Below are 19,232 nucleotides of genomic sequence, written 5' to 3' on the forward strand. Positions count from 1 at the left end.
GTTACAGCTGTAATCAGCCTGGGTGTGGTATCAGTACAGTCTTTATCTCATGCCAAACAGTACCTCTTCAAACAGGAAAACATTTTCCCAAAGGCAAATGGGCCAGATGTGTAAATATGAAACAATAGTCTGTATGATTTAAAAAGGAAAAAAGAGAAACTCAGTTGCAAAAAGTACATAACAGCACACTTTTAAAAAGTTGTTGCTGCAGATCTTTGCATGCTGATCTACCATATCATACCAGCAAGAGTAAATTATAGTTGCATTACAGACAAAGCCTCAGACACCTATTCCTGGGATATTGTTTGTGTATGAGCAACAGACACCCAAAATCACCATGAGACCAGGAATCTGCAACTGTGAAGATCTCAAGGGACCTTTCTACACAACCACCTAGACTGGTATAGCAATCTCTAACATCTCTTCAGCTCTATATTGTTGTATAGCTTCAACAGTGGATCAGATGAAATAGGAAACATTATGGTAAAATATATCAAACCAGTCCTAGTTTACCAAGGTCTTTAGAGCAGAACAAAACACGTTCAGCACACTGGGTATGAGGGTCACATAACTAATTCATATTGTGTTACAGCCACAAACTGTTACAAAGTTTCCAAGCACACCAAGGCCCAATTTAGATTGGAACCATGGCATCAAGTAAGTGGGAACTTCAGCCTCCCTCTCACTGCTTGCGTTGTTTTCCCAAGATGGAACAGCCCTGAGTACACCTGTTTGCCCCATTGTGGAGTTGTACATGCACTCCCAGACAGGATCCATGCCATATATCACATCTACTTTGGCCCTCAGTCAACTTTTTTTTAATGTGTAAACAGAAGGTGGGTCAATACTCATCATAAGACTTACCTCTAAAGGGTCCAAACTGCCCAACAAAGAGGCATGGCTAATAGTCTACTCTTTACATGTATGGTTTAAAAGCAACTTCTGAATCTTGATTTTGTGAATGGCTCACAACAAGCAGCCGTGCAATTATTGAAGGCTGATCTGCAGATTCATGTGGGCCTTCCTGGGAATGTACTCAACTGTAGTTTTCAATGGTTTCCCAGATAAATATTTCCCTCCACAAATCAGGAAAAGGGCTATGCTGCAACTTGTTACCTTTGATGTGCTAATATATATGGCTTGGATCCTCAGCAGTGGAAGAGATGTCATAATTTAGGAGGACAACTTCCCCACCTCAACATTCAGTGCTCTCTTACAAGCTGAGCTTCTGGGGTCAGAAGACCCCCAGGAACAGTATGGGGGACAAAGTGGGAGTCTACAGCGGGGGGGGGGGGATAAGCATCAGCAAAAATGGTCACTTCTTCCTCCATAATAATTTTCTACAGGAAGAAAAGCTGTTGCACTAACAGACCACCACTGCAGGATCCAAGTTTATATACACAGGTTTGTTTGCTTGTTTTTAACATGAGGAGAGTATTTAGAATTCCCTTCACATGCTACCTGCAGTCTGAAGTGGAACAGGGTTAAGGGGGACTCATATCATTTTTCTAAATGTACAGCTAAACAGACAAAGCCCGACTCCACACATGCAGCAGAATGAAGTGGAGAGATCACATGGCAAAGTGCTAAGATGGTTTAAGTCCATTCAGGCAAAGGACTTCTTTTTAAAGTTTCCTTACATTCCATCTCTATTAAATGAAAAAACTAGAATGCCATGGAGAAGTCTAAGACAGAACCATCTCTAATGAGCTTTTCCGTCCCTTTAATTTGAATGGACTTGGGGAATGGAATTTTTACACAGGGAGCATTAAGAATGAAACAGTCTAAAGTGCTACAACCCATTCTGTTACCTCAGTACTCATCCCATTTGGTTGCATGTGGACTTCAGACCTTCTAAGAGAGCTTTTAATACATTAGTGATCGCACCACTTGGGAGCAGTGACCATAACGTTATTGATTTCACTATTTGTATAAACAGGGAGTTGCCCCAAAAGACTGCCACAACCACGTTTAACTTTAAAAGGGGTAAATTCTCTGAGATACAGAGGCATGTGAAAAGGAAGCTGAAAGGAAAGGTAAATACAGTCAAAACCCTTGGGGAAGCTTGGAGGCTATTTAAAACTACAATCCTAGAAGCACAGATAAAATATATACCACAAGTTAGGAAAGGTACAAACAGGTATAACAGAAGGCCTGCATGGTTAACAAACAAAGTAATGGAAGCTATAAAAGGTAAGAAGGAATCCTTTAAGTGGTGGAAAGCTAGTCCAAGTGAAATTAATAAAAGGGAACACAGGCTGTGGCAAATCAAATGCAAGACTGTGATCAGGCAAGCAAAAAGGGACTATGAGGAGCATATTGCAAAAAACATAAAGACCAACAATAAAAATTTCTTCAAATATATTAGAAGCAGGAAACCAGCCAGGGAGGCAGTGTGGCCCTTGGATGACCAAGGGGTCAAAGGATTACTGAAGGAGGATAGGGAAATGGCTGAGAAGCTAAATGAATTTTTTGCCTCCGTCTTCACTGTGGAAGATGAGAAGTGTTTGCCTGCTCCGGAACCACTTCTATTGGAAGGGGTGTTGAAAGACCTGAGCCAGATTAAGGTGACAAGAGAGGAGGTCCTACAACTGATGGACGAATTAAAAACTAATAAGTCACCAGGTCCGGATGGCATACATCCAAGAGTTCTGAAAGAACTCAAAGTTGAACTTGTGGATCTTTTGACAAAAATATGTAATCTTTCATTGACATCTGCCTCTGTTCCTGAGGACTGGAAGGTAGCAAATGTCACTCCCATCTTTAAAAAGGGTTCCAGAGGAGATCCAGGTAACTACAGGCCAGTCAGTCTGACTTCAATACTGGGAAAGTTGGTAGAAACCATTATCAAGGACAGAATGAGTAGGCACATTGATGAACACACGTTATTGAGGAAGACTCAGCATGGGTTCTGTAAGGGAAGATCTTGCCTCACTAACCTGTTACATTTCTTTGAGGGGGTGAACAAACATGTAGACAAAGGAGACCCGATAGATATTGTTTACCTTGACTTCCAGAAAGCTTTTGATAAAGTTCCTCATCAAAGGCTCCTTAGTAAGCTCGAGAGTCATGGAGTAAAAGGACAGGTCCTCTTGTGGATCAAAAACTGGCTAATTAATAGGAAGCAGAGAGTGAGTATAAATGGGCAATCTTCGCAGTGGAGGACGGTAAGCAGTGGGGTGCCGCAGGGCTCAGTACTGGGTCCCATGCTCTTTAACTTGTTCATAAATGATTTGGAGTTGAGAGTAAGCAGTGAAATGGCCAAGTTTGCGGATGACACTAAATTGATCAGGATGGTAAGAACCAGAGAGGATTGTGAGGAACTCCAAAGGGATCTGTTGAGGCTGGGTGAGTGGGCATAGCCAGCTTCAAGAGGGGGTTAGATAAAAATATGGAGCAGAGGTCCATCAGTGGCGATTAGCCACAGTGTGTGTGTGTGTGTGTGTGTGTATAAATTTTTGGCCACTGTGTGATACAGAGTGTTGGACTGGATGGGCCATTGGCCTGATCCAACATGGCTTCTCTTATGTTCTTATGCTGAAAAAATATGAAACAGGTTGCCTCCACTTCAACTACAGCCTAATCCAATGGATATTTATTCAAAAGCAATTCCCACTTTGCTCAACAGGACTTTGTTTCAAATATGTGGTTTGCATAGCAGCCTGAATCTTGTCATCAGTATTGTGCTCAGAAAAGGCCTCAACAAGCCTGTCCCCATCCACAACTCCTCAGGTACCACTTTGCAATTATGGATGACAATTCTGGCCAGGACACAAGGTTTTCATTATAGGAAAAGAGTTTTGTGGCAATTCATGCTATACAGACACAATTTGAGCACTAATCTCAGACTCAACCCAATTTTGGTACTGTCTGGTAAGAAGATTGGAGGCCAAGATCACAAGATGTTTTTCAGTGTCCTAAGGTAATTTCCCCAGGACCCCAACTACAATGAGAAGAAGAAGAGATTGGATTTATACCCCACCCTTTGCTACCTCCAAAGGAGTCTCAGAGCGGCTTACAATCTTCTTTCCCTTCCCCTACCTGCAACAGACATCCTATGTGGTAGGTGGAGCTGAAAGAGCTCTGACAGAAACTGCTCTTGAGAGGAACAGATCTGCGAGAACTTGTGACTGACTCAAGGTCACATCAGCAGGTGCATGTGGAAGAGTGGGGAATCAAATGTGGTTCTCCCAAATAAGAGTGATGCACTTAACCACTACACTAAGTCTTTTATTTCAGCACCAGAACTGAATGGATAACAAAAAACCCCAGCATCTTGGAGCATGTGACAAACCTCTGCTTTTTAACTGAGAATGCACACCGCAATATCTTTACATATCTGGGTTTAAAAATAAGTTCTTTCCTGTCAAAAGGATAACTTCCAGACATGGTTACACTAAAATGCTAAAGCCTATCACTACCAAAATAGAGCATTCTGTACCTCTTAAATAATTAGAAATTATTTAGTATAATATAGGACAATAGTAGTTAACGCAACAGAAACAGCAAACTTGACACAAATGAATGCTATGACATCATAACTGAAAATGCACCTGTCAGCGGCAGAGCCAACATGGGTCAGTGGCTCATCCCCATGCATCTAAAATACAATCAGCCTGATAAGGAAGTAACACACAATATACACAGACACAGGTGTGCCCATTGTTACATACAATGGCTTATGTCATACTGAGTTTCATGGATCCTTGAGGGTCTACGAGATACTCTAGGAAGTTTTGTCTGCCTTTGTAGTTTGTCAGCAAACGCTTTTTGTGCTGATCCAACTCATGTGAAAACAGAGCCCTCTCAGTTTTCAAAGAATGGGGCAAGGACAGTTTTCAAAGAATGGGGCAAGGAGAGCCAGTTTGGTGTAGTGGTTAAGTATGCGGACTCTTATCTGGGAGAACCGGGTTTGATTCCCCACTCCTCCGCTTGCACCTGCTAGCATGCCTTGGGTCAGCCATAGCTCTGGCAGAGGTTGTCCTTGAAAGGGCAACTGCTGTGAGAGCCCTCTCCAGCCCCACCCACCTCACAGGGTGTCTGTTGTGGGGGAGGAAGGTAAAGGAGATTGTGAGCTGCTCTGAGACTCTTCGGAGTGGAGGGCGGGATATAAATCCAATATCTTCTTCTTGTGTCTCTGGGGAAAGGGAAAGTATTGGCTTCTCCCTCTTTCAAAGGGTGGGAACTCAGAGCTGCTACCACCTGCAACCACCTACTTCCAGATAATCTTTTTATGGTGCTGGCCTTTCTATTTATATGAGTAGCTCTAAGTTATCCAGGCTCCTTCCTGCCCCTATTCAATTATTAGCATTAAACAAGCTTCATGTTTTTATCAGTATGAAATCCTTTCCGATCAGTGGGCAACATTGACTAGAATTTGTGTCAAGGCTTTTTGAGTTGTGCCCTTTGAGAACCAACTACTCTTTGAGACCTAACCATTGTAAACTAAGTACAGATGATATGAATATTTACTTCAACTTGTTTTTAAAGAATAGCTGAAATGGTTCTCACTGTATTGTTTGGAAGGGGATGAAGGCCTCCTAGGGGCTTCCATGGCTTGCCATACACATTTTGAAAAAGGGTTGTCAGTGCTTGGCGGGCACCAGCAAGGAAGAAGTGGAGGGCCTGGCAATCCATGAAAATTTCTCTATCAAAATGGGGTCCTCATTTCAGCTGCTAACGTCTGAGAACTTATGACCTCAGAGCCTTCCACTCAAATAAAAGCTTAACATGTACCTTGATCTGACTTTTCTAGGCTTCATTTGAATTGCATTACTAAACAGAAGTAGTAGTCTTTGAAAGACTTACTACACAATTATCTACCGTATATTGATACTATTTCTGTATAGAAGATTATATATATATATACTTCCTATATATACACAGGGACAGTCCAGTTGCTCAAGCAAACAGTTGCTACACCAGGGTCAACCTTGTGAACATGGATTAAGCAGTATGCTACCCATAGGTGTACCTTTCAGATTCTGTGATGCTATCACTTTGGGCAATTAAGTCCCTTGGACTGAACTTACACATATGCTGGACTTTTTTTTTAAGGCAAGAGACATTTCAGAGGTGATTTCTCATTGGCTGCTACTGTGTCATTCCCCTGGTGTTCCTTGGAGGTTGCCCATCCAAATACTAGCCAGAGCCAACCCTGCATAGCTTCCGAGATCTGAGGAGATCAGGCTGGCCTTGGCTATCCAGATCAGGGCACCTAGTGGTGCATAATGCTAAAAGAGCTAGAACTTTTGACTGCCAGACAGTCTTAGGATCTCCTGGCTATTCTATACGCACTGCCATATGATAATAATAACAACAATTATTACACATATGCAATGAGTATGCATGTTTTAGTGTTATGTACATGAAACACGAAGCACTAACTGTCAGAAGGCTCCTGTAGCATTACTTGTGGTGAAATATATATGGATGTATCCAAACACAGTAGTGTAAACCCAGTTCCCTGAAGGTATATTCATGCAGGAAATTTTGTCAAATGTGAACAGCTGTGAAAAAAAATGGGAGAGAAGTGTGCACACACATTTATTTCTATGTATTATAGAGTCAGTGTTCATTGATGCCTGGGAAAGCACAGATTCAAATCCCCCGCCTATCATGAAATTCACCGGGAGATCTTGGCTGTCTCTCAGCATACTCTACCTCACAGGGTTGCCATGAGAGCAAATATATATATACCCTGAACTTCTTGGAAGAAAGCACAGGCACAGCATAACAAATATATAAGGAGTTATAGCCAAGAAATACCTCTTTCATCCAAATAATTTTTACCAGGTTCTGTTATCAATCATTGTCAAGGTAGAAAGCATTTCTAATATGCTCCTCCAGAGTGCACATTCATGTGATTTACAAGCCAGACAGGACACCACAACAGAAAATTTTAGCTGAAGTTGCAAAATGCCATCATTGTTAAAATCAACACAAGATTTTTCACTGACTTAAACTAATTGTAAGTTACCATAAGCAAAATAACACCATGGAGCATAAAAACGGTTGGCAGTTGTCTCGTGTTTTAAAAGGATTATTTCTTATCCCCGACTGCCAGAACGTCTTCCTTTCTTTTCAGATGCAACTACCCTCTGGCATTCATGAAATTCATATTCCATCTAATTCAACAGCAAAATTCAAATCGGTGTGAAGGGAGCCGGATTATATTTTGTGTTCCAATGAAATATGTAGGAGAATGCGGATCGAACAGGTTCCAAGCAGCAGATTCTCTCTCCAACTCCCCCCCACCCCCGGAAAGCGACCCAACCGACTTCTTTTTCAATGACTGTTACAGTCCTCAAGCCTTGAGGTGCGCCGGCGCGTCGCCCCTCAAGGAGCCACCTGCCTATGTGCAAAAGCTGCCACTTACCAGCTGCTGCTGCTGACTTTCCCTCAGGGCCGGTTCCTTCCTGCGACGCGACGTCCACAAACTCCAGGCCAGATTTGCCTGGCTTGGCAAGAAGCGGCAGCCTCCCCTCCCTCGCCTCCTTCCACGCCGCCTTGCCCTGGCTCTCTGGCAGCCAGCAACAGGCGTTCCTTCGCCCGCCACACTCCACCTGCCTTGACAACAAGAGCCTGGCTCAGCCTGCAATGGAAACTGTGGGCTGCGAAGCGGCGGGGGGTGGGAGGGGGGGGAGTACGCTGGGCTTGAATGCTGGAAATGGTGGAGATTGTTGTCAGGACTTCCGCCCCCCCCCCCCCGCGCCTTTATCTGCTTGCCCAGGAAACGAGATCTGTGTCTGCCAGGGTCCTAATTACAGAGCTTCCCAGCCTAAACTGACAGAGGCAGCCAATGGTGAAGAACCATAACAGAAGGCAGGGAGGGAAGGGAGTAGCCGCAGCAGCAGCATTCAGGGGAGGTGAAGGTTAAGCCTGCAGGGGGAGGGGGAAAGAGACACTTTTCCCACCTATTTCCCCTCCCCACCCCCCGCTGGTTTTGTGTGTGTGTCTTTCTCTCTCTGTGTGTTTGCTTTTGTTAATCCTGTTGGTTTCATTATCTGTGGTGTAACATTATAATTGGGAATGTGGAGATTTCATTGGAATAGTTATACTCTTTCATAGGAGGGAGGCACTTTAGGGCAAGGTATTTTACAGACGGCCATATTCCACTGTTTACATGAAGATAACTGACATCTAGGCATATTGCCCTGCAAGTAGCTATCTGCCACAACATAAACAAAGCTCCACAGCATGCAGTCGCTTCTGTTCTGATCCCCAAGACTGTCACCAACATTTGATCCAGTTAAGATAAGCATTCCTAAATAGGTACACTAAGGACTAGCAAATTTCCAAAGCAAGAGTTCTACTGTAAGCACAACCGCTGCCTCAAATGAGGAGCCTAAAAATCAGCTCCATCTCTCAGCAGAACTAAATAAGGAACCTGCAATACCATACTGAGAAAAATAGGGGTGAGGCTGTGGCTCAGTGGTCCCAGTTTCAGGGATGCCCATGCTAGGTTGACCACAATTGCTTTTCAGGTGTCATTGGCCCTTTGTTTCGTTCTGCTGCAAAACATATGAAGGGTCCAGTTGCACCCTGGGGGCTAAGCCCACACTTAGGTCCACACAGTCTGCTGGATGCTGTTTGTAGCATGGACGAAGACTGAGCTGCTGGCTGGTCCAGGGATGTGCATGGCTGCTTTGGTGGTAGTGTATGGGTGAGGGAACCCTGGAGGATGCAAGGGCTCTGCTGCCAGGGTTGCAGCAGTGGGTGGGATGTGGAATGGCATCACAGCCAAAATGCTGGATCTTCAAGGCAGCCCATTGGCTAGACCATCCAGTTCCCCATTTTGCCATTTGATGAGGCAGAAATTATTCCACATAAAATTGATGGCAGAAAATCTGCCCACCTTTTCCTTTTCCCCACATGAAGATCAAACCAAAAGCCCCAGCCTTGCTATCCCAGCGCCTTTCCACTGAGCCATGACTGCTGTGCAATGTTCTCTGGGCAGCCTCATGTGGCTGGTAATGATATCAGAACTGCAGCCAGGGATCCTGATATGAAGACATTTTTGCTTCAGCTAGGTAGTCCTTGATAGGACTTTTAGTTTTAAAATGATTAATTTTTTAAAAAAAACTAATTTAAAAAACTAATTTTAATTTTAGAAACTGTTTTTTTTAATTAAGTAACATATAAAAATGTAACTTTATGCATCCCTAACTCTGAAGTATAGGGCTATTTGGCAACCACTATATATCTGTAAATATTAATTTTAAAATCCTGACTATTTCTTTCCTTGTTCTGAAGCTAGAGGAACCATTTCTTGTCACAGTGTGTGTCACCTTTGATGAAGCATCAGCACTTCATATGTTGTGCAGATGCTTCTGCTCCTTGAAGGAACTTTTTGAAATTGGTATCAATGTATCTTTGTGGTGGGGCATTGAGAAACCACTGAGTTTCTTAGCACTGGATAGCTCATTATAGAGTACATCCATTGGTACATCCCATGCTCAGGCTTAAGGCAGTATTGCCTCTGTGTGAAAATAGCAAGGTGTTTGGTTGATGGGTCTGGGCATGAACATCTGGCCTTGAGATCTTATGTCAAAAAAATCACAAATTGCATAAACTAGGTTAGGAATTAAGTAGACACAGCAGGTGATATGGGATTGGGAAACACGGAGGAGAACTTTCAGGGTTCCCAGAGTTTTATGTTGCATTTATCCTGACATTATGGAGATGATTCTTACGGTTATAAAATTATTATCTGTTGATGTTTAACAATCACATAGTAAGGCAGAACTAAGAAGTGCCAATGATTCTTTCCTCAGTGCAGCATATATTCTGTATTCTGCTTCACAGAATATTTCTGTCAGTGCATGGAAGCTCTTTTCCCAGCAGACATCTACCTACCTAGAGATCTATCTGTCTATATATTTTATCTCACCCTTTCTATATGGAAATCAGGTAACGTACATGGTCCTACCCTCTAATTGTGTCATCACAACAACACTGTCAGGAAGCTACAGGTTGGTATAGAATGCTGTGGCCAGAATACTGACTGGAGTGGGTCATAGGAACCATAAAACTTTAGCCTTGTTCTGCTGGCTTCCAATTTACTTCTGGGCAATAGGAAGGCATACAGGTTTTCTTCAAGGATTAGTTCTCCTGAACAGGTGAAGGACAAACCTAAAACTGGCAAATAGGAAGAAAACCCAAAGAATCCTGGGAATAGTGGTATGACATAGGAGACACCTGTCCTATGTTGTAGCTGCTATTATAATAGAGAAAAAAAGGAGGAGTCTGTATAAAAGGCTACCAAGATTCAGCTCTGCTGAGCAGGAAGAAGTCACTTCAAGCAGTAACTGCAAGTAGCTGAGCAAGTTTTGACCTGCTCAGTTTAATGTGAGGGGAGCACTATGGCATAATCATGTAGTCTTCTTTTCTGTGTTACATTTGTGCTGCTTGGTATGGTTGCATACTGGGAGATTGGGGAGGCAAAGACTTACTGTTGGATGGAAGAAGAAGAAGACGACATTGGTTTTATATTTCGCCCTCCACTCAAGAGTCTCAGAGCGGCTCACAATCTCCTTTATCTCCCTCCCCCACAACAGACACCCTTTGAGGTGGGTGAGGCTGAGAGGACTCTCACAGCAGCTGCCCTTTTAAGGACAACCTCTGCCAGAGCTATGGCTAACCCAAGGCCATATCAGCAGGTGCAAGTGGAGGAGTGGGGAATCAAACCTGGTACTCCCAGATAACAGTCCACACACTTAACCACTACACCAGACTGGCTCTCTGGAGTGATTGGCGTGGCATCCCCAATGCAATGATGTTACTTCCAGCATGAGTTCTGGGTGAATGTTAGAAGTGTCATCTTACATGATGTCGCCATGGCATTTCTGGGTTATTTATTTATTTATCTGAGATTTATATCCCGCCCTTCCCACCAGGTGGCTCAGGGCGGCTTACAACATGTAAACTAACATAAAAATATAAAATTAAGCATTAAAATTAACATTTCATAATTTATAGTTAAAAATCTAGGCATTTGTTACGTACATAAACGTTAAAATCATACAGCGGTCTTAAAGCTACACTCAATTCAAATTCAATTTCAGGTTCAGTATTCGGTGTTCAGTGCCGGTTAGTTGTGGGCCAGCCGGAAGAGGGCTGTTTTACAGGCCCTGCGGAATTGGGTAAGGTCCCGCAGGGCCCTTACCTCTTCCGGCAGCTGGTTCCACCAGGATGGAGCCATTACGGAGAAGGCCCTGTCCCTTGCAACTTTCAAACGGGCTTCCTTTGGCCCGGGGACAACCAGAAGATTTTGAGTTCCCGATCTCAGTGCTCTCTGGGGAACGTGTGGGAAGAGACGGTCCCTCAGGTAGGCAGGTCCTAGGCCATATAGGGCTTTAAAGGTAATAACCAGCACCTTGTACCGAACTCGGTAGAGTATTGGCAGCCAGTGCAGAGCTCGAAGTCCCGGCTGAATGTGCTCCCACCTTGGGAGCCCCAATAACAACCGGGCGGCGGCGTTCTGCACCAGCTGCAGTTTCCGGGTTCGGCACAGGGGCAGCCCCATGTAGAGGGCATTGCAGTAGTCCAACCTCGAGGTGACCGTAGCATGGATCACCGTTGCTAGATCGTCGCGCTCCAGGAAGGGAACCAGCTGCCTTGCCCGCCTAAGATGGAAAAATGCAGACTTGGCAGTGGCTGCTATCTGGGCCTCCATTGTTAAGGAAGGCTCCAGAAGTACCCCCAGGCTCCTGACTCTATGCGCTGCAATCAGCGGCGCACCGTCAAAAACCGGAAGGGGTATTTCCCTTCCCGGACCCCGACGGCCCAAGCAAAGGACCTCTGTCTTCGTCAGATTTAGCCTCAGCCCGCTCTGCTTGAGCCACCCAGCCACAGCCTGTAATGCCTGGTCCAGATTTTGTGAGGCGCAGACCGGCCGGTCGTCCATAAGCAGATAAAGCTGGGTGTCATCAGCATACTGGTGACAGCCCAGCCTGTATCTTCGGGCAATCTGGGTGAGGGGACGCATATAGATGTTAAATAACATCGGGGAAAGATCCGCACCCTGAGGCACCCCGCAATCAAGCGTGTGCCTACGGGACAGCTCGTCCCCAATAGCGACCCTCTGTCCCCGACCTTCAAGGAAAGAGGAAAGCCATTGCAAGGCCAACCCCTGAATCCCTGCGTCGGCAAGGTGGCGGGCCAGCAGCCGATGGTCGACCATATCGAACGCTGCCGATAGGTCCAACAACATCAGTACCGCCAAGCCGCCCCGATCCAGATGCCGTTGTAGGTCATCTACTAGGGCGACCAGCACCGTCTCCGTCCCATGGCCCGGGTGAAAGCCGGACTGAAGGGGATCAAGGACGGAAGCGTCATCCAGGAAAGTCTGTAGCTGCATCGCCACTGCCCTCTCGATAAGTTTGCCCAAAAAGGGCAAATTTGAGACCAGCCGATAGTGGGCCAATTGAGCCGGGTCTGTTTTTTTCAAGAGGGGACGGACCACCGCCTCTTTAAGCTGTGTTGGAAATTGCCCTTCCGTGAGGGATCTATTTATGATATCCCGTACAGGATATCTAAGCTCCCTCTGGCAGGATTTAATAAGCCAGGAGGGGCACGGGTCCAATTTACAGGTCGTTGGGCGTGCAGATAAGAGGATCCTGTCAACTTCCAGGCTGAGAGGGCTGAAACCATCCAGAACATAATCCGAAGACAGGCCCGGAGCCTCGGTTTCGCTAACTGCCTCCAATGTGGCAGGGAGGTCGAGGCGGAGCGACGCGATCTTGTCCGCAAAAAAGTTCGCAAAAGCCTCACAGCCAATCTCCAATTCTTTACAATTTGGTTATGTCAGAAATGACATCATTGCATCGGTGAATGCAGATCACCCCCTCATATTTTGCATTGCAATTTCCTCCTGTTGCCCAGCTGAATAGTGGCAGACAAAAGCAGTGGTGGCAGGAGGTATCCCACTATATATATAGGTAGACCTATTGCATAGGTCCCCAAAGTAGAGCTTGTGGGACTTCATGACATCTACCCAAGCCTTTCCTGCTGCCTTTTAAGTGTTTTTACAAAGTAGGTGGGGAGGGACGGTGGCTCAGTGGTAGACCATCTGCTTGGTAAGCAGAAGGTCCCAGGCTCAATCCCCGGCATCTCCAGCTAAAAAGGGTCCAAGCAAAAAGCTGAATCTCAGCTTGAGACCCTGGAGAGCCGCTGCCAATGAGTAGACAATACTGACTTTGATGGACCAAGGGTCTGATTCAGTATAAGGCAGCTTCATATGTTCATATATACATGGGACTCTTGCCCATTAGGGCATCTGTTTAACCACTGGAGATCTGAGTGGCTGTGTAGATGAAGAGTGTTGTTTCAGTGGAAGATGCAGTAGCGTGTTGGTTTTATTCTTTCTTGCTTCTCTTTCCAATTTGTATTTTTATAATACACCTACAGGTGGACTTCCTCTCTGTGTGTGTGTGTGGCTCCACCTCCTGTGGCAGCAATCTTTAGTCCACCACCTGAAGCAGCCATTTTCTGGTTGTGCCTTCCAGCCTGAACATCATTCCTTTGATGGAAGTGGCTCTTCCAGTGACAGAACAGTCACTTTCATTGGAGGAAGGCTGCTTAGTCTTCAAGAAGGCCTTCCACTGTGTGTCAGAATTCCAAAGGTACCCACAGGCTCAAAAAGTTTGGGTACCCTTGCCCCATTGTGTATCTTTGTACTGGCCCATATCCTTGCACTCTGCTGAGCAAAGCTGGAAGCCTTCTTGATGTCTAAGCAGCTTTTCTCCAATAGAAGTAACTGTTTCTCCAGTGGAAGAGCTGCTTCCATCACAGGAAGGCTGTTCAGATTGAAGGAAGGCTGAGCAGAGTGGTAATATGCAAGCTGTTTTAAAGGGAGATCAATACAAGTCAGTAAATGTTTCTGGGTAGCCAAATACTTAGTGTTGTAATTAGGGTTGCCAAGTCCAATTCAAGAAATATCTGGGGACCTTTATTTTTTTTATTTATTTATTTAGAATTTATATCCCGCCCTTCCCACAAGTGGCTCAGGGCGGCTTCCAGTATTAGATCCAACATAAATTAAACAATATTTAAACATGTAAGGGAATAACTTTAAAACAGATAAAACAGATAAAACCATAAAAATTAATAAATATTCCAATATATACAGAGATCTGGCTAGGTGTAGGCTAACCGGAAGAGGGTTGTTTTACAGGCCCTGCGGAACTGAACAAGGTCCCGCAAGGCCCTCACCTCTTCCGGTAGCTGATTCCACCATGTAGGGGCCATAACAGAGAAGGCCCTTTCTCTTGTAGCTTTCAAGCGGGCTTCTTTCGGCCCAGGGACAGTAAGGAAGTTTTGTGATCCCGACCTCAGTACTCTCTGGGGAACATGCGGGGAGAGACGGTCCTTCAGGTAGACAGGTCCCAAGCCATATAGGGAGCGGGGCCAGGAGACTTTGGGGGTGGAGCCAGGAGCAAGGTTGTGACAAGCATAATTGAATTCCAAAGAGAGTTTGGCAATCACATTTAAAGGGACCACACACATTTTAAATGTCTTTCCTCCATTTGGAAATAATGAAGGATAGGGGCACCTTCTTTTGGGGCTCATAGAATTGGACCCCCTGGTCCAATCTTTTTGAAACTTAAAGGGTATTTTGGGGAAAGGCATCAGACACTATGCTGAAAATTTGGTGCCTCTATCTCAAAACATAGCCCCCCCAGAGCCCCAGATACCCGTGGATCAATTTTCCATTATACCCTATAGCAGGGGTGGCCAATAGTAGCTCTCCAGAAGTTTTTTGCCTACAACTCCCATCACTCCCAGCCAGCATGGCCTATGGCTGGGGCTGATGGGAGTTGTAGGCAAAAAAAAACCATCTGGAGAGCTACCGTTGGCCACCCCTGCCCTATAGGAATTGATCTCCATAGGGAATAAATGAGTGCCCAGCAGACATTGTCCTCTGCTGGGCACTCAGCAGAGGACAATGTGCAAATGATCTGACTGTGCTTCCACACAAGAAACCATTCAGCATTTTGTGAAAGACTGCACTACATCTAAGGAAGTATCAGTTGTACTGACTAAGATTCTGAAATGGCCTTGGATAAAGAAGAAGAAGATATTGGATTTATATCCTGCCCTCCACTCCGAAGAGTCTCAGAGCGGCTCACAATCTCCTTTACCTTCCTCCCCCACAACAAACACCCTGTGAGGTGGGTGGGGCTGGAGAGGGCTCTCACAGCAGCTGCCCATTCAAGGACAACCTCTGCCAGAGCTATGGCTGACCCAAGGCCATTCCAGCAGGTGCAAGTGGAGGAGTGGGGAATCAAACCCGGTTCTCCCAGATAAGAGTCCAAACACTTAACCACTACACCAAACTGGCTACACCAAAACAAGGGTGGGTTTTGAAGCATCACATGGAGCCAGGGAATAATGAAAACAGCAAGAGAGGAATCAGTGAATAATAGGGTTGCCAGGTCTGTGTTGGAAAATACCTGGAGACTTTGGGGGTGGATCTGGGAGAGGGCTGGGTTTGGGGAGGGGAGGAGTCTCAGCATGGTATAATGACATAGAGTCAATCCTTCAAACAGCCATTTTCCCCAGGGGAGCTTATCTCTGCCAGCTGGAGATAAATTGTAAAAGTGGGAGATCTCCAGGCCACACCTGGTGGCTGGCAACCCTAGGAATGCTTGTAGCAAAAGTTATATGTTGTATTTTGATTTTATGGTGTTGGTAATACGTTTAGTAAAGGAAAAATTGTATGTAAATGTATTTGTAATTATGAGAAACGATATGGCTTATATAAATCATATAGTTCAGGAATGAGTTTATATAAGAATCTGGTGGACTTTGAGTGGTTTTTTTTTTACAGTTGTAAATGTTTAACAGTATGTAGGATGGTAATTTAAACAATAACCATTTTTATTTCCTCCCAACCTCCCCCCCCCCAATTCAGGGTGAAAATTTTCCCCAATTTTCCCCCCAAAGCAACAAACATTAAAACATTTGAGACATTAGAGGAGAATTGCAGATTTATACCCTGCCCTTCTCTCTGAATCAGAGTCTCAGAGCGTTTTACAATCTCCTATATCTTCTCCCCCCCACAACAGACACCCTGTGAGGTGAGTGTGGCTGAGAGGGCTCTCACAAAAAGCTGCCCTTTCAAGGACAACTCCTGCCAGAGCTATGGCTGACCCAAGGCCATTCCAGCAGGCGAAAGTGGAGGAGTGGGGAATCGAACCCGGTTCTCCCAGATAGGAGTCCGCACACTTAACCACTACACCAAACTGGCTCTCATTAAAAAGCATTAAAACAAATAGTCCATAAAATAAATACAAAAGAATATAGCCACATAAAAATAGAAAATCAGGGAGGAGGGCTAATAACAATTAGTGAGGGCACACCAAACAGAACATACAAGGCTTCATCCACTGACAGAAGACAACAATAGAAGGCATAAAACAAATCTCCCTGGGAAGGGAGTTCCAAAGTTTCAGCACCATGACCAATATAGCCCTTTCCCAGGTTGCTATCCATCTAGCCTCAGAAAGCAGGGACACTTGAGCCAGGTCTCCAAAGATGACCAGGGTGGTTAAGTTCAGAGCTTTTTTTTGGTAGAAAAAGTCCACCAGGAAATTTGCATATTAGGCCACACCCCTGATTTCACCATTGTTTCACCACAGGGTTTTGTAGAAAAAGCCCAGCAATAACTTATTTGCATATTAGGCCACATCCACTGATGCCACCCCAGCCGGAAATGCATTCCTGTGTGTTCTTGCTAAAAAAAAAAAAAAGCCCTGGGTAAGTTCATGTGGAAGTAGGTGGTCCTTCAGGTATGCTGGCTTCAAGACATATAAGGCTTTAAAAGTCAATATCAGCATCTTGGGAGCCATTATAGGTAGAAGAAGACTGGAGTGATATGACTGAGGTCAAAGTGGGTTTCCCCACAGTGTGGGGGAAATATAGATTTCTGAACCTCTTAAGCCACCTCAATGTCATTTCCCCTCCAATTCCTCCCACACCAGCCACCTCCCCCATTATTGCTGGTAAGCTTTTTGCTGCTTTTTATCACTAGTTGCTATATATTATATAGTGGTTAAGCTGCTACTGTAAAAAAAAAAAAAAGCAAAAGCAAAAAGCCCACCACAAGAGAATGGTGGACACAAGGGGATACCTAGGAGAATATGGAGTATATCCCCATGCAGGGATCATTTTGTAGCAAAATAGGTGGAGTTCATTAGCATAACTCATTAGCATATGCCATCCCCCACCTGCCAAAAGCAACCCGACACAAGAAAGGAGAGATTCAGCCAGCCCAAGCAGGCCTCACTCACCTGGGGTTGTCCTTGGCTGCCCCCCCCCCCAAGGGCCAGCAAGCCACCTGCTGCCCAAAATCACATCAGAAGTGGAGAAAGGGTGGCATGGGCTTCACCAGGGGTTAATGAGGGCTGCTGGGGGGCGTGGCAAAGCTCCTAGTGGCTGGCTGGCTGGCTGGCTGGCTGCTTTCCTAATCCAGGGATTGTTATGCAGCTGCACCTGCTATTCAATGGACAAGGTAGGTGGGGAGGCGAGGGGGATGGGGGAACCATCAGAAAGGTTCAGGAGCTGTGCTCCTGCTGAATTCAAGGCCTGTCTCCATGTGAGCACACTGTTGCCATTGAGAATGCCTCTATATTTGCAGTGGTAATGACAGCAGAATGGGGTATCATCCTCATGTCATCCCCATGTGGAAGTGGCTGAGCAGCACAGTCATGAGGGTCGCTGATGTGGAGGTGGCTGACTTCCAGTGCAACAGAGGTGCTGATAGTTTGTTCCCTAAACAGTTTTGGCAGAGGCTGGTAGCTGGGCAAAAGTCCTGACACGGGGGCTTGATGGGCTGTGACTAGTCTTCCTAGCAATTGCACTGTAGTGCCCACAAGATATCATGGGGCAGGGGGGACAAGTAGAACTACGCAATCACAAGTAAGGGATGGAGGAAACCAGTCTGCAGATGTGCAAGACAAGGACGGGGCCAGCTCTGCAGCACACACCCAAGCCCACAGAGGCATAGAGCTAAGTTAAATAGGATGGGGACAGCTGGAGGTGGGAGGAAGAAAGTGATCCCAAGCAGGTCCATCCAGGGTGTGCGCGATGTGAGTCAAGAAGGGCAAACCCCAGGAAGAGTGGCATGGGGAGAACAAAAGGGAAAATGGGCCCAAGCACAAGTGCCTAGCAATCACCAGCAGGGGCATTTCCTGCCACCATGGCCACACTGCCAAGGCGCACCACCAGTGGAGTGGGAGGGGAGGTGTGGGGTTGGCATGAGGCCATGAATTGCTGCCAACTGATCCCTCAGCAGTCCCCCCATATGTACCTGCTTGCTCTCCATGTCCTTAGTGAGAACCACTGGGGAGTGCAGGTGCCCAGCTGCAGCTCCCAGAGCTGCTTCCAGTCCCTCCAAGCAATGCTGACTCTGAGACACAGCTTGCAGCTTAGGGACCCAACTAACTCCCACCCACACCAGACCATTCCTTCCCATGTCCCCAACATCTGGGTTTGATTCCCCACTCCTCCACATGCAGCCAGCTGGGTGGTCTTGGGTCAGCCACAGTTCTCTAAGAGCTGTTCTTTCATAGGGTGTCTGTAGTGAGGAGAAGGGAAGGAGACTGTAAGCTGCTCTGATACTTCTTTGGGTAGTGAAGGGCATGGTATAAATCCAATCTCTTCCTCCTCATTCGTGGTGAGACTAATCCATGTGCACCACATACATAATCATAGAATTTTGTAGGAATACTTGCTAGGGGGTTACACTGGCAGGGCACTGGGGTGTGGCTGTGGTGGTGCTGGCACCTGGAATCGGCACAGCAGCTCTGATGCAACTCTGATTTATGCCAGATTAGCGTGAAGGAATGCTGGTATATTGGACAGTCAGTCTCTGAGTGTTCCCCTCTCCTCGGGATTGGACTGATAACTTTGGACCTTGAGTTAAGTGGTCATTCCAATAGTGTTATATTGGTATGCTGTCAGTCCCCAACAGATATAACATCGGAAGCGGTGGCTATCTTTGATGTTTATGCATGCGCACATGTGTGTAAAGTGTTATCAAGTTGCAGCTGACTTTTGGTGAATCCATAGGGCTTTCAAGCAGAGTGAGAAGAGGAATTGGTTTGCCATTACCTTCCTTTGCAGTCTTCCTTGAACATATGAACATATGAAGCTGCCTTATACTGAATCAGACCCTTGGTCCATCAAAGTCAGTATTGTCTACTCAGACTGGCAGCGGCTCTCCAGGG

General features: G+C 45.7%; 1 protein-coding gene across 3 annotated transcripts in view; it reads right to left on the reverse strand.

The window, feature by feature from the left end:
* The window catches only part of PRICKLE4 (prickle planar cell polarity protein 4), a 45,797-nt gene extending 38,175 nt beyond the window's left edge, over window positions 1–7,622 (reverse strand). Inside the window, exon 1 of one of the 3 annotated variants that reach the window (XM_060231424.1) lies at window positions 7,379–7,622. Coding sequence is in view for 1 of the 3 variants with exons in the window: in XM_060231426.1 (XP_060087409.1) it covers window positions 1,117–1,170 (54 nt within the window). In the remaining 2 variants the exon portion in view is untranslated. Of the gene's footprint in view, window positions 1–1,116; window positions 1,215–7,378 lie in introns of those variants that run through there. The other 2 variants (XM_060231425.1, XM_060231426.1) reach the window with 2 other exon arrangements.
* Between the last annotated feature and the right edge of the window lie 11,610 nt (window positions 7,623–19,232).

Source organism: Heteronotia binoei, chromosome 2, assembly GCF_032191835.1.
Source record: "Heteronotia binoei isolate CCM8104 ecotype False Entrance Well chromosome 2, APGP_CSIRO_Hbin_v1, whole genome shotgun sequence".
Classification (NCBI taxonomy): Eukaryota; Metazoa; Chordata; class Lepidosauria; order Squamata; family Gekkonidae; genus Heteronotia; species Heteronotia binoei.